This window comes from Ricinus communis, chromosome 7 (genome assembly GCF_019578655.1).
Source record: "Ricinus communis isolate WT05 ecotype wild-type chromosome 7, ASM1957865v1, whole genome shotgun sequence".
Lineage (NCBI taxonomy): Eukaryota > Viridiplantae > Streptophyta > Magnoliopsida > Malpighiales > Euphorbiaceae > Ricinus > Ricinus communis.
Genome location: NC_063262.1, coordinates 1,867,415 through 1,882,739, shown reverse-complemented (window position 1 = coordinate 1,882,739; position 15,325 = coordinate 1,867,415). Strand labels below are relative to the sequence as shown.

The 15,325-nt window shown below is 36.7% G+C and overlaps 1 protein-coding gene and 2 pseudogenes across 1 annotated transcript; 1 reads left to right on the top strand and 2 right to left on the bottom strand.

The window, feature by feature from the left end:
- The first annotated feature begins 1,584 nt into the window (after positions 1-1,584).
- On the top strand, positions 1,585-3,474 carry LOC8264201 (putative transcription factor bHLH107). The gene is made up of 2 exons (XM_002525070.4): positions 1,585-2,011; positions 2,722-3,474. The coding sequence occupies exons 1-2, from the start codon at positions 1,709-1,711 to the stop codon at positions 3,214-3,216; spliced, it is 798 nt and encodes a 265-aa protein (XP_002525116.1). The 5' UTR covers positions 1,585-1,708; the 3' UTR covers positions 3,217-3,474.
- Positions 3,475-3,857: 383 nt separating this feature from the next.
- On the bottom strand, positions 3,858-4,654 carry LOC112533694 (annotated as a pseudogene).
- Positions 4,631-5,574, bottom strand: LOC8264202 (annotated as a pseudogene).
- Between the last annotated feature and the right edge of the window lie 9,751 nt (positions 5,575-15,325).

Genomic DNA, 15,325 nt, shown 5'->3' with positions numbered 1-15,325 from the left:
GCCCAAACTGGGAATGATTGAAGGCCTTGCGCACTGGTATTTGGGCTAAAAACCCATATACTATTACAATTCGCTCATCGTAATTGGATTACTTCAAGTGGATTATATACTTGATTATTGAAATATTTATTAATATATATTATATATATATATACACCATAATTAATTAATAAATAATATAAATATTTTATATTTTAATATTAAATATTTAATATATATTTTTATATCTAAAATTAATAAATATATATAGATTATTTTTTTAATTCAGTACATATATACAGGGCCTAGTCACGGAGGTGCTAGACTTCTAAATCACATAGCATATTTATGCACGTCGGTCACAAGATTAAAAACACAAAGTCAATGAGTTGGTCCTTTTTCTTGGTTAAAGAAAAAGTTAAGATCTCTAGAGTTAAGAAGAAAAGAGAAAGAAAAAGGGGACCAATTCAAACGATGCAAAGCAACTCGATTACACGGCCATTAGAAAAAGTTAAATTGTTAATAATAATAATAATAATAATTAAAAGTTAAATTGTTTTATGTGTTGTGAGTTAATCCAAATGTCAAAATGCAAATTGGAAGGGTGATTCTGATTGGGTATAATAAAGTGAAGAGATGAGCTGGCTAAGCAAGACAAGGGGTCCCATTGATGCTTGTCTCTTTGCCTAATTCACAAATTCGTACCACACTAATCGCCAAAACAATGTTCAATGATGTGGGCAACCAGATTTTAGGAATAAATCTAAATTTGCGGCACTCACTTTACACAATTTGAGATATAATTAAACAAATTGGAGATCAAATAATTCATTGTGAACTAAAATTATGATTCAAGTTTCATTTTTCCTGAATTAGCCATCATTACTGCCACTGGTAATTTTTGCACACCATATAATTATATATGGGTTTAATCCGATTATAACACATAAAAACATTAAATTTAAATTAATTTTCAAATAATATGAATAAACATATATATTTAAATAAATTAATAAATTATCAAGTAATTTTCTCAGCTATAAAAATTTTATTGTATATTAAAATAATAACTCAAGTTTGAGTTTTCTTATATTTAGAAAATATAATTTCTAAAAATTAAATTGATAATTTTTCATTTAAAATAAATAGTATTTTATAATTTAACTAACTAAATAAGTTCCATCCAAATAATCCAATTAATAAAAATGAATATATTTAAGTATGATATTTTAATACGACTACTTAAACATGTGTGTGTAATTGTGATAAGAATTCTGTTAAGTGTGCTAAACGAAATAATGGTTAAAAAAAAAAGAAATAAAATGTTCACATTATTGTCTGATGATATTCTTTTGTAGCAGTTCAAGGTCTTTTATAATATAGTAGAGGTTAACAATTTTTAACACACAATAATTGGTCTAAACAGGTATGAAAACAATTGCAATTCAAACAATTTGAGTCATAATCTTGTTACAGGATGTTAGGTTTAATGTTTCAAACCATTTTATGAGCATTATTTGATGCTACAGTTTTGCAGTGTTAGCAACAAAAAGAGATAAATCAAGAAGAAAAAGGAAGGCAGATAAGGTGGGATTGGAAAGGTGTCAACTTTATCACATGTATAAAAGAACTGAGCAAGAGAGCAAGTCTTGAAAGACTCCACTTTTACTACTAACCCATCATTCGAAGAATTACAATAATACCCTTCTTCATTGCTATTTTATTAGCTATGGAACATCATTCTTTGAGTTCAAATTTGTGTACTGATTTGGAGGGATTCTCTGATGAGGTTTTTATGAATACTGACTTTGAAGCAAAAATAAGAAATGGGTTATGTTCAACTTCTTCTTTGGTTTTGGATAGTCAGAGAGGAGAGCTTGTGGAGGCTACTGTTAGTGTAGGGAAAAAAGGGGTGTCTGCAGAGAGAAGCACTCAGGCTTTGAGGAATCATTGTGAAGCAGAGAGGAAGCGTAGAGCTAGGATTAATGCTCATCTTGATACTCTTAGGAGCTTAGTACCTGGTGCCAAGAAGGTATTTGTGTTTGTTACATTGTTTTTGCCTCTTGATTTTTCAATTTTGACACTAGGATTTTGTGATACTATACTTGATAATAGCTGTAGCATTTGGGTTGACAAGGATTACTTCATTTATGCCCTTTTCAATTTTCTCTGGAGAATCCTACTTTACATTTTCGGTTTGGTTTGGAGAAAATTTATGTTCTCATGTCACGAAGCCAAATCAGGCATCTTACTTTATGCATTTATGATATTGATACTGTTAATAAATTGAAGTTTTCGGTTTATATTGACGAGGTTATCCTAACTTATTGGTGATTTTGCTCCATTTGTTGCTGAATGTGAACCAGCCAATATGAATGGAACTATTTTAGTTAGATGTGCTGCCAATTTTGCATGGTTGTTAGCTTTCCTTAGTTTCATTATGCAAACATTGCATCTTATCAGTTATGATTATATACCAGGTAATTTACTGTCACCAGCTGATACATGATAGTTTTTATATGCATCTGGGCTTGTTGGGTTCTCATCGATTCTTGATTTCATATTCTTGTAATCTTGCCGACTCTGCAAAATATTGAACGAAGGGTATTTATTGATCATAGACAGATTCATGTACATGCACTTCTATACATCTATAGAAATATTTGTTTGATTATCATCTCCTGCTTAAACACTTGTTGCATAGAATTGCTGAACTAATGAATTGACAGTTTGAGCTCACAGATGGACAAGGCATCCTTGCTTGCTGAAGTAATTAAATATATGAAAGAACTGAAGATGACTGCAGCTGGAGTTAGTGAAGGTCTTCTCATGCCAATGGATGTTGATGAAGTAAGAGTTGAAGGACAGGACGATAAAGTGGATGGTGCCCCTTGCATGATCAGAATATCACTATGTTGTGATTATAAACCTGGACTCTTGTCTGATTTAAGACGAGCGCTTGATGCGCTCCATCTTATAGTAATGAGATCAGAGATTGCAACCTTAGAAGGCAGGATGAAGAATGTTCTTGTGATGACCAGCTGCAAAGAAGCGCATAGTGGATGTACTGAAGTCCATAAACTTCTAGCATGCTCTGTCCAGCAGGCCATCAGGTCCATACTTGACAAATTTTCTGCTTCACATGAGTTGTCATTAAAATCCACACTTTCACACAAGAGGCAAAGAGTTTCTCTATTTGATCCTCACTTTTCATCTTCATCAGGAGATATCTGGTGAAGATATTGACCTTTCTGGCTATGCCATTTTATTTTGGTAATATGATTGGCAATATGGCATACAAGGCGCTGATTCAGTTCACTGATAGCATATTTTTATCTTCTGCTGTATAAAAGTGAGAGTATAGTACAGATACCTTGTGCCTGCAAAGTAGATTGCTTAATATAATCTATTTGCTGTAATGTGTGTTATTGATAGTGTAATAATTAATACCATTTTAAGAGGCATATTATGAAATGTAGTATAAATTCTTTGGCACTATGTTTTCAATTAGGACCCCTTTTGATGTGCATTCTCTTTTCTGATTTAGCACTATTGTCTATAATACACACAGCATATATAATGAACAATGATCCATTGGGAAATTAATGTTAAGTAATCTATGAGAGTTGCAGAAGTAAGAAAGTTGAATTGCAGGGTCAAATCTACTTCGATGACTGGTGGTTGATGTATATTGAACCATCCATCTCTAGAAACTTAGCCTATTGGTGTTGAACTAAGTACACTTCCCAAATCTTGAACAATTAAACAATAGAAATTTAAGCAGAAGTATGCATGACTGAAGTTTAAATACATGATTGTAAACCAGCTGGATTACAGAAGAGCAAAAACTGGCGGAATTACTAGTTTTGTCTGGTCTACTTTGCTTTCCAATTTGATTGTTGAAAAAAGTTTCAAATTCTAGTTCTGTCTGATCTGTAACATAGAATCAAGAAACAGAGGAACCCGTCTCCAATAATGAAACCTAACATCACTCCTACATTATATTTCTTTGACTCTGGCAGGCCTTGTTGCATCAAAAGCTCCTCACCATGCAGTAACATTTTTCCTTCCATAATCTCTAAGCACTTTCTCTTACCCTTCCCCTTCCATACTCATTTATCATTAAACACTCAAATGGGCACTTAAAAAGGCTTCAAATGATGCATGAAATCTAATACTTCTTTTTGAACAGAGAAAATCTAATATTTGGGTATGTACTCTTTCTCCCAGAAAAGAGGGGAAAAAGAAAAAGACCCCATAAGGCCCGCAATCAAATATGTTGCCATAATGAAATTTGGCACAAGAGCACTGGGACATACGACAAAATAACTTTGACATCAAAACAATTATCCATGCCACCAGTAAGAAATAGACAAACCCATTCATTTCCTTTTCTCAATCCAACTGACCAGTATATTGGGGTGCTATAGAGGAGTGCCACAATTAACAGGAATAGGAGAAACACAAGAGTATTCGATATGACATAAGAAGAAACCCTATAAGCTCCTTTTAAAGTTTCTATTATTAAAATTGTTCTCTGTTGCAAGAAAATTGGTAGTTCTTCTGTTGTGGATGACAGCAAGAATGTGAGGGCGAAGGCAAAGAACCCCATTTGAGTTTGTTGCTTGTATTTCTTTGGGTTATTAATTGCATTCATTAATATAGTGCCAAGCACTGCTTATAAGATTCTTGCAGTGAAGAGCTGACTTGTTCTGCTAATAATGGTGAAGAATCTCGGAACCAAAACTAATACCTCCTTGAGTCCATTGGGGTAAAGTATTTTAGGTTCTTTAACATTGCTTAAGTTGGTATTTCTAAGGATCTGTTCATAACTCTGTTCCGTTTCACTGTCTTCAGTATCCATGACCAGGGCTTCTGTCACTTCAATGGCGAACTCAAGCACATTAATATGCCTAGGAATGGAATGACCAGAAAAACCAAGCTGCTGCTAAAGGAGATGCAGGGATCCTTGGTCAAGAACAATGCCATTTGATAATAATATAATCTGATCAAACAGCTCAAGAATTCGGTAATCAGCTTGATGGATGGTTAACACAGTAGTTTTACCCTGCTTTACAGCCATAGTTTTCAGCAAGAGAACTACATGAAGAGCCGATGATGAATCCACTCCTGATGTTGGTTCATCAATTAGAAGAACAACTTGATCATGAACTACAACACCAATGAATATTTTGCGCTTATCTCCACCTGAAATTCCTCCTTTTAATTCACTTCCAATTCTTACGTTAGCAACACGCTCTAATCCAAGTTCTTTCAACAGTTCCTTAGCTCTAGATACATCAGTTTGGAACCCACCTCTCATTCTGAGACAAGCAGCATACAGCAGAGTTTCTTCTACAGTAAGAAGGGGGAAAGGGCTTCATCTTGCGCGATTTAACCTGGTGATCTCTGAAACCATCTAGCATTAATTCGCTGTTCATTTGCAAGAACGTGTTCAGAGACTCCACTGGGTGGGACGATGCCAGCAAGTATTTTCAACAATGTGGTCCTTCCTGCTCCACTTGGACCAGCAATTGCCATAATCTCCCCTGGTCTAGCTTCACAACTCGCACTCCTCACAAAAAAAAAAAAAAAGTTTAAATTTCATTTAGTTCATAATTATCACTATTGAAATAAAATAAAATTGAAAAAGGATAAGCTACTTCTTTTTACTTCAACAATAATAATTTGCATTAGATGAAAATCAAGGATTTTCTTATGCTTAAATATATTAGACATGATTTAGGTGAAGCTTGAATCAAAAAAAAAAAAGATGAAGTAAGAGTGTTTGGGACTAAAATATTTGTCTTTTGTAAATATAATGCTAAACTTTGTGTTATTTTTAAAATGCAGAAAATGATAAAAATTCCAAATAGTATTTTAGCCAAATTATTTTAAAATTTTAGAATTTTAATTTTTTTTAACAATTTTATCATCAACTCTAAGTTTTATCTCACAAATACTCGTTTTGTTGGGTTTGTGTGATAGGGTGACCGGATTGTATTTTAGTGGAGAAAAATAAAAAATAAGTATTTATGAGATAAAATTCGGAATTCGCAATAAAATTATTAAAAAAATAAAAGTTTGAATTTTTAAGGTAATTAGCCCTAGTATTTTTGAGAAGATATGGATGGAATTGTGTTTCAAGATAACTTCAGGGATGTAGATGTAATTTTTCTTACTCTTAACTAGACCTGCTCATGGGCCGGGCCTGGGCGGGCTCGATCCGGGCCTGACCGAGCTTGACTTTATTTTGAACAAGCCCGAGCCCGCCCAAGCCTGAGAATTTTTTAATATCTCTCAGCCTAAGCCCGAGCCCGAATTTTTTTTAAAAAGCCAAGCCCAGCCCGGTCCGACCTGACCAATTGTTAAACCTGTAAATACGGATCGGGTCTGGGCGGGTTCGGGTCGGGCTCTTGTTTAGTTTTATTTAAATATATTATTAATAACAATAAAATTATAGACAAAAATAATAGGTAGTTAAGTGGTATGTAGTACTTAATTATAAGTTGTAAGTTGAAGATAACAAGTTCAAATGCTAGATATGACATTTTTTTTTTCCTAATTAAACTAAACATCAGGCCGGATCGAGCCGGACTTGAAATTTTTATATAAAAGTCCAAGCCCGGTCCGAAAACTACAGATTTTTTTCGAATTTGGACCGGACCGGACTTATATATAAAATTTGTTATCCAAGTTTGGCCCGAAAAATGCAGGCCAGGCGGGTACCGAAGCCCAGGTCACTCTTAACCAGTACTTTTTATCCAAGAAAATCTGAACATATATATATATATTTATTGCCTACCACAACTAGTCCACCAAACGGGGTTTAAATCTTTATTTAAAGATTTTAGCTCAGATTTTATATATATATATATATATAAAATCTGAGCTAAAATCTTTAAATAAAGATTTAAACCCCGTTTGGTGGACTAGTTGTGGTAGGCAAAGGAGGTTTATGTTATTTGATTTTTCCAATTACCTGTCTTTAAGCTTCCATGGCATTGTTCGCTTCTAGCCACAACTTCTCTGTTCTTTCCACAAGCAAAACTATAGAAATTGGCCATGGAAGAAGGACAAAATCAAGAAGAGCAGATTCTGTTCTTGTTGTTAAAATGGCTGTGGCTTATGAAGAAGGAAAACTAGAAAGACCCAAATGGGCAGGAGAAACTCCTCTCTCACGTCTTGTTGGAACTCTTCTTTCCATTAAGCCACTTTCTGCACTGCTCAAGCTTGGGGCCAGACAAGTTCTTATCAGGTTCTCTTTGTCTAATTATTCAACAATTTTGTACAAGTATCGGTACAATTAGTAACGGGAATTTGTGCCACTAAGCTTTGGCTTTAGTGGTACTGTAGTTGTCTACAGGGCTCTGAGGTCAGGAGCTTGAACTCGAATCGAAGCCCAGTTAACTAGAGCATTTGATTTTGTAGTTTGTTTGTGGTAGTTGTTTTATTATTGTGTTTGACTGGAATACTATTTAGATTTTGGATTCTGATTGTAGTTTGTGTCTTCATGGAACAGTACAGCTGAGAAGAATGATATTCCATGGAGAGAAATGAGGAAAGAGATTCTGGAATCTGAGGTGTATAAGGAGATTGAGAGCGTTCGGAACCCCTTAGTCGTATATCCTGATTGTGATTCTCTCAACTAGTTGAATTTCTAATTTAATGCTATTTTCTTGTGCTGTATACTTTTTGTTTTCTCTTTCATGGAAGTTACTGAACTTGAGGGTGGAATTCTTAGATTATATTTTTCTTTTTCAATTTAGTGGGCTTTCTGTATTGAAAGCTTTGCATCCTCAAGGCTCACGTATGGCTACTTTGCTTCTCTATTTTTAGAGATTGGCGTTTATTGTTCAATGTTGAACTTGGTCCGGTTGCTGCATTGTGTTGATTGCAACATTTGTTTGATTTTGAAAGTCTGAAACCTTGGTTCAGTTTATGGGTTATCGACCTGATACGTGGCCTTGTTTACTCTTAGCAAGACTTAGTCAGTAGTTTGTTACAATTTATTCCACTTAATAAGCTAGTTAGAACTAGTCCTAAGCATGTTCACGTTATTGTTTTAGTGCAGATGTGCCAGGTGAACTGGCCTTAGTCTTTTCCTCATTTATAGCCTTGTTTGTTAAATTTTGAGCTGTAAGACTATTATAAATAGTCAGTCTTGAGTTCAATAAAGGACAGCAAATACATTACAAATATCCTTCTTCTCTTCTTCTCTCTTCCAACTTCTCCACTTATAATTCAGTTCCAACATTTTGGTATCAGAGCCGGTATCAACAATGGACACTCGTGGTAAAACGAATGCTGAATTTCGTAATGATGTTAATGAAGCATTAGCTCGTCATGAGTCTAATTTTGATCAAATTCATGCTACCCAGCAAACAGTGTTAACTGAGATACAATCCTTACGTATCTCTCGCATTAACCCCACTCCCCAACCTGAAGTCAACCCATTTTCCCAAGGAGAAACTTCCCATTTCCCGAACACAATCAGACCTCACACTCCAAATGACCACCATCACCACCTCAAGCTATACTTCCCAAAATTCAATGGAGAGGACCCAAGTGGTTGGATTTACAAGGCAGAACAATACTTTGATTTTCAGAACATCAGTCCTGACCATCGAGTCCAACTAGCCTCCTTTCATTTAGAAGATATTGCCTTACAATGGCATCGATGGTACATGAAATTTCGTGGACCACAAAATTGGAACGAATTCACCAAAGCAGTCGTCCTTCGTTTTGGTTCAACAGATTATGAAGATCCCTCTGAAGCTCTTACTCGCCTTCGACAAACCTCCACTGTGGCAGCTTATCAAGAAGCCTTTGAAAAACTTTCTCATCAAATTGATGGCCTACCTGAGGGATTTCTTGTTGGTTGTTTTATTGCAGGACTACGAGATGACATTCGTTTAGATGTGAAAATTAAACAGCCCAAAACATTAGCGGATGCTATAGGAGTTACACGGTTGGTTGAAGAACGTAATCGACTACAGAAAAAGCCACCTGATCCAAGCCGCTTCCAACCAGCAATAACGGCATCAAAAATAAACTCAACTTCAGCTTCTGGAGTACTAGGCCCTCCACCAGTCCAACGTGGAAATCCCAATGCAAATGCTAATCCCACCACCTTTCGAAGAATCACTAATCAAGAGGCGAGGGAACGTCGAGAGAAAGGATTGTGCTACTATTGTGATGAGAAGTTCACCCCAGGTCATCGATGTCAGCGGCCACAATTATTCATGATAGAAGATGTCGGCCACTCAAGCGTTGATGAGGATGAACAAGCTAAAGCAGAACCTGATTATCAAGACGTCATGCCCGAGATTTCTTTCCATGCTATTTCTGGAGCTAGTCACCCACAAACTATCCGTGCACTGGGTAAATTAAGGAACAAAAATGTGATTGTACTTATGGATGGGGGCAGCACCCATAATTTTGTTGATCAAGCCATCGTCACCAAATTTGCATTACCCATATTGCAGACAAAAAAATTTCAAGTCACCGTCGCCAACCGTGATCACATAGAGTGCATGAGTCTTTGCAAAGATCTTACCATCCACATCCAAGGTAAATCCATTACCGCTGATTATTTTGTGCTTCCTGTGGCAGCTTGTCAAGTGGTTTTAGGAGTACAATGGTTGGCAGCACTTGGACCAATAGAGACAGACTACCAGAAATTGACCATGACCTATAAGGTTGGAGGAGAGTCATATACGATCCAAGGTCTAAAGCAGGGAACTTTAGAAGCCTTATCTGATAAGGAGTTCCATTGTCTACAGGGTACTGGATTCCTATTCCAAATCTCACTCTCTCCAAATATTACCCAACCAAGTCCCCACCCACCTGACATAACCCATATTCTAACCGAATTCTCTCAAGTATTCAAATCACCCACAGACTTACCCCCAAGAAGATTACATGATCACTGCATTCCATTACAACCCAACACTGAACCAGTAAGTGTCAGACCATATCGATATCCCTATTACCAAAAGACTGAAATAGAGAAGATGGTGAGAGAATTGCTGCAATCAAAATTGATAAGGCCTAGTAATAGTCCATTTTCCTCACCTGTCCTATTGGTTAAGAAGGCGGATGGAGATTGGCGATTTTGCGTTGACTACCGAGCTTTGAACAGTATCACAGTCAAGGATAAATATCCAATCCCAGTCATTGATGAACTCCTTGATGAGCTATATGGAGCCAAATTCTTCTCTAAGTTAGACTTAAAGGCCGGATATCATCAGATTCGAGTGCATGAAGAAGATATCTCAAAGACAGCCTTTCGAACACATGAAGGGCATTACGAGTTTATAGTGATGCCATTCGGCCTTACCAACGCACCCTCCACCTTCCAAAGTCTCATGAACGATCTCTTCCGACCTTACCTCAGAAAATTTATTTTGGTCTTCTTTGACGACATCTTGGTGTATTCACGAACTTGGGAAGAGCATCTATCACATCTCCGAATAGTCCTCACTATTTTAAAGACTAACCAACTGTTTGCTAAAGAAACAAAGTGCAGGTTTGGTGTTTCACAAGTGGACTATCTGGGCCACATCATTTCAGAACATGGAGTGGCAGTAGACCCAACAAAAATACAAGTTGTTCTTGAATGGCCAATTCCGACAACAACAAGACAAGTGCGAGGATTTCTCGGGTTAGCTGGGTACTACCGCAAATTTATTCGTCACTTTGGATGTATAGCAGCTCCGTTAAATCAACTCTTGTCTAAAGAAGGATTTAAATGGAGTGAAGAAGCTGAACTAGCCTTCAATCGATTAAAAGAAGCACTAACATCGCCACCAGTCCTATGCCTACCTGATTTTTCTCAACAATTCGTCATTGAATGTGATGCTAGTGGGATCGGAATTGGAGCTGTACTTTCTCAAAATAATCGTCCAATAGCTTATTTCAGTGAAGCTTTAAAGGGATCAGCTTTGCTATTGTCCACTTATGAGAAAGAAATGTTAGCCGTCATTAAGTCGATTCTGAGGTGGCGTCCATATCTCCCGGGCAAGCGATTTATAGTCCGCATTGACCAAAAGAGCCTTAAGTATTTACTAGAGCAGCGAATTACCACTCCCGCACAGACTCGGTGGCTTCCAAAGATCCTTGGCTATGATTACGTAATTGAGTACAAGCGTGGGTCTGAAAATCAAGCTGCTGACTCACTTTCTCGTGTGGTTGAGTTTCAGTTCACATCCATTTCAAGGCCATGTGCAGATTGGTGGCCAAAATTAGAAGAGGAAGTGCAACAAGACCCTTTCTATAAGAAGTTGAGTTAGTCACAATCACTCCAACAACTAGTGCAACGGGATGGAGTTTGGTTCAAACATGGGAAAATCTACTTGAGTCCCACTTCAACCTTAATCCAACAAATCATTGAAGATTGTCATTCATCACCAACAGGTGGACATTTTGGATTCCATAAAACTCTCTCACGCATTAAACTTAGTTTTTGGTGGCCTAACATGCGTCGGGTAGTAAAGGAATTTCTACAACAATGCGAAACATGTCAACGGTACAAAACTGATTGCATGAAACCAGCCGGCTTACTTCAGCCATTACCCATTCCAAATCAGATGTGGATTGAGGTGTGTCAATGGATTTTATCGAGGGACTACCGCTGTCAAATGGCTATTCAGTTATCATGGTGGTTGTTGATCGCTTAACAAAATATGCCCATTTTGTTGCGTTAAAACACCCATACACTGCTGTTACAGTGGCTAAAGCATTCATTGCCAATGTCGTTCGCCTCCACGGTGTCCCAACATCTATTGTCAGTGATCGAGATAAGGTATTTATCAGTTCTTTTTGGCAAACACTATTCCAGTTACAGGGAACTAAGCTATGCATGAGTTCAAGTTACCACCCCCAAACTGACGGCCAGACAGAGGTGGTGAACCGCACTTTGGAACAATACTTGCAATGTTTTGCAGGTGACCAACCACGAAAATGGTCTGAATGGATTTCTTAGGCTGAATTTAGCTACAATACATCCATTCATTCATCCACCAAAATGACGCCATTTGAAGCCGTCTATGGCATTCCACCACCACATTTGCTAACTTACATTCCAGGTACGTCCCGCATTCAAGCTGTTGATGAGTACCTACGTGATCGTGACACCATTCTACGTGAACTCCGTTATAACCTTTCATTGGCCAGACAACGAATGAAATGTCAAGCAGATAAAAAACGACGGGAAGTCTCTTTTGATATTGGAGACTGTGTATCTTAAGCTCCAACCATATCGTCAAACTTCTGTTGCCTTTCGAGCTTCAATGAAATTGGCCCCCCGTTTTTATGGTCCTTATCAGATTATTGAAAAAGTGGGTATAGTTGCATATCGGTTAGCCCTTCCACCAAATTCTCAAATTCATAATGTGTTTCATGTTAGCATGCTGCGCAAACATTTGGGTCCAGTACACTCTCCTATTTCAAGTCAACCTCCACCAGTGTCTGATGATTCCATTATTCTTCCACAACCTGAAGCTGTACTTGATCGCAGAGTCATTCAAAAAGGAAAATATCGTCCCAAGTCTGATGTTTTAATCAAGTGGAAAGGAGCTCCAAGAGAAGATGCCACTTGGGAAAATGAATGGCGCTTTACCAAGTCATATCTAGGTTTTATCCTTGGGGACAAGGATTCTTAAGTGGGGAGGAATGATACGTGGCCTTGTTTACTCTTAGCAAGACTTAGTCAGTAGTTTGTTACAATTTATTCCACTTAATAAGCTAGTTAGAACTAGTCCTAAGCATGTTCACGTTATTGTTTTAGTGCAGATGTGCCAGGTGAACTGGCCTTAGTCTTTTCCTCATTTATAGCCTTGTTTGTTAAATTTTGAGCTGTAAGACTATTATAAATAGTCAGTCTTGAGTTCAATAAAGGACAGCAAATACATTACAAATATCCTTCTTCTCTTCTTCTCTCTTCCAACTTCTCCACTTATAATTCAGTTCCAACATCACTGCTTTATCTCATGCACATTTACTCTATACTTTGATGATAACCATAAATAAACTGGTCAATTTTCAGATTATCTAAATCCTTTCCATGCATACGATGAGGGGAATCTATCATGGATGGTAAGTTATGTTTCTTTTTTTTCTTTCTGTGGATTTTTCTTGCATTTTTGTCAAGTTTCTACAACAGTTCCACATCAGTTGCATGGTTCTCTGTGTATCATTGGATATATCCTACTATTCAAGTCTGCTAGCACAATGATTTGGTTTAGGACTGTGTATGTATTTTATGGAATTATGTAAAGTTGCCTAGTTATAAAGTATGTTAGTTCTTGTCAAACTATTTTGCTAGTTTGAATTGGAGGGTGAAATAAGATTGGTTGTGGCATCACATCCATAGATAGGGCATTCATCCCAGTGATGAAAATTTTCCTTTGATAAAATGGAAGGATGTTGTTCGTTTCATGCTTGCTATTCAGCATTTTGTTTTGAATTTCAAAACTTGATGTTCCCCAATCGGGTAAAATGATATTAGATTTGAAAATTTCTTATTATGTTCCATTAGTAGGATATAGATCTTATGGAATATGTATGCCTTTTTGTGGTTGAGTTACTTGAGTATTAGATTCTGCAGTTTTGACTAATGCTAACATGCTATAGATGGTGAAGTTGAATTCTAAACTCTTAGTCTATAAAAATGCAAATAATATGAAGGATATGTCTATTATCATTATTTGTCTAATATCAGGCTGCAGCAGAAGCAGAACCTGCAACAATGTCAATGGTGAGACGAGCAATACCCAATGCTTCTTCACTAGAAGAAGGAAATCGAGTACTTCGTGGAAATTGGCTTAAAACAATTGAACAACATCATCAACAGTATTCAGGGAAGTCGATAATAAGTGACATTCTAGACGTTGGATGCTCTGTAGGGGTTAGCACAAGATTTCTTGCTGACAAGTTTCCTTTGGCAAAGGTCACAGTGAGTTCAAGTCTTCTGTATTTATTTTTAATAAGCAAGTATCCTACAATGATAAATTTTTATCAACAGTTGGGTAATCACGATTAAGATGCTCTCAAATTGTAATGACAGAAACCTATTTAGTTGTTAAAATGTGAATATACACCTCACAAGCTTTGTCCCAATATAACTGCTGCAGGGGCTTGATCTGTCTCCTCACTTTCTTTCTGTAGCTCAATTCAAGGAAAAGAAGGGTGCCCCAAGAAAGAATCCAATTAACTGGATACATGCTAATGGGGAAGACACAGGCTTGCCCTCCAAATCATATGACCTTGTTACTATTGCATTTGTGGTATGCAGGTTCTCAAGCAGTTCTATTCTTTTTTTTTTTTTTTTAAAAACTATAAGAAAATGCCTCCCTTGTTTTGATGAAACCAGTTCTAGTATAGCAGTTTTTTTGTTTTAATATTCATCACACCATATATGAAACACAAATAGCCTCTTTTGATTTGTGCGAGGCGAATTCTGACATATTTCTTCGGTATATATAGGAGCTAACCTTCTTGCTTGAAACTTTCTGTGCGTGTACCTAATAGTATAATTGGCTTCGGAAGTATGTACGCTAAACCCAACAGAATGAATAAAGGCAAAGATATTGTAAATTTTACCAAAGAAGGATATCATGCTTTGCACTATACACGATTCAGTCTTTCAGATATCATAGTTATATTGCTAATAAAAAGGGAATATAGACTCTAAATTTATATCTTTAGTTGGGATAACCGAAGTGTCATTCCTTGTGAACCAGATAGTGTTCATGAATATTTCAGTTCTGCAATTAAATGGTAGTTTAACATTACAGGGAAGTTTCAACTTTGATGCTTTGATGATGAGATGAGATCAAGGGACTTCCAAATATCATTGAATTTTGTGTTTCTTTTCAGAAGCTCCTGTTGTGATATTCTCAGATACTCATGCTTCCAACTTCCTAAATGCAGGTTCATGAATGCCCTGAAAGAGCAATAAATGGTCTATTAAGAGAAGCATATCGGCTACTTAGACCTGGAGGGACAATAGCTTTAACAGATTCATCCGTAAATTCTCATGCCTGTTTGTTTTAAGTCATATTAATATGTTCTACTGCTAAAACACTAACAATATGAATCTTCCTCTCTTATGCAGCCTAAGTCAAAGATCCTTCAGGTATGCTTTCAATGGAGTTACTGCTATGGGATTACATAGGTATGCATGGATCTAATGCTACGCCTTCTCACGTTTACAGGAATTGTCTCCAGTTCTGTTTACATTAATGAAGAGCACCGAACCATTTTTAGATGAATACTATTTGACTGATCTAGAAGTAAGATTGAAGGAAACTGGATTCCTGAATATACAATCAGTTCTCACAGA

Bases quoted from the DNA above. Each gene is read 5' to 3' on its own strand.
- LOC8264201 (XM_002525070.4), top strand. From the start codon at position 1,709: ATGGAACATCATTCTTTGAGTTCAAATTTGTGTACTGATTTGGAGGGA. The intron at 2,012-2,721 runs GTATTTGTGTTT...TTGAGCTCACAG, and splicing joins TAGTACCTGGTGCCAAGAAG to ATGGACAAGGCATCCTTGCT.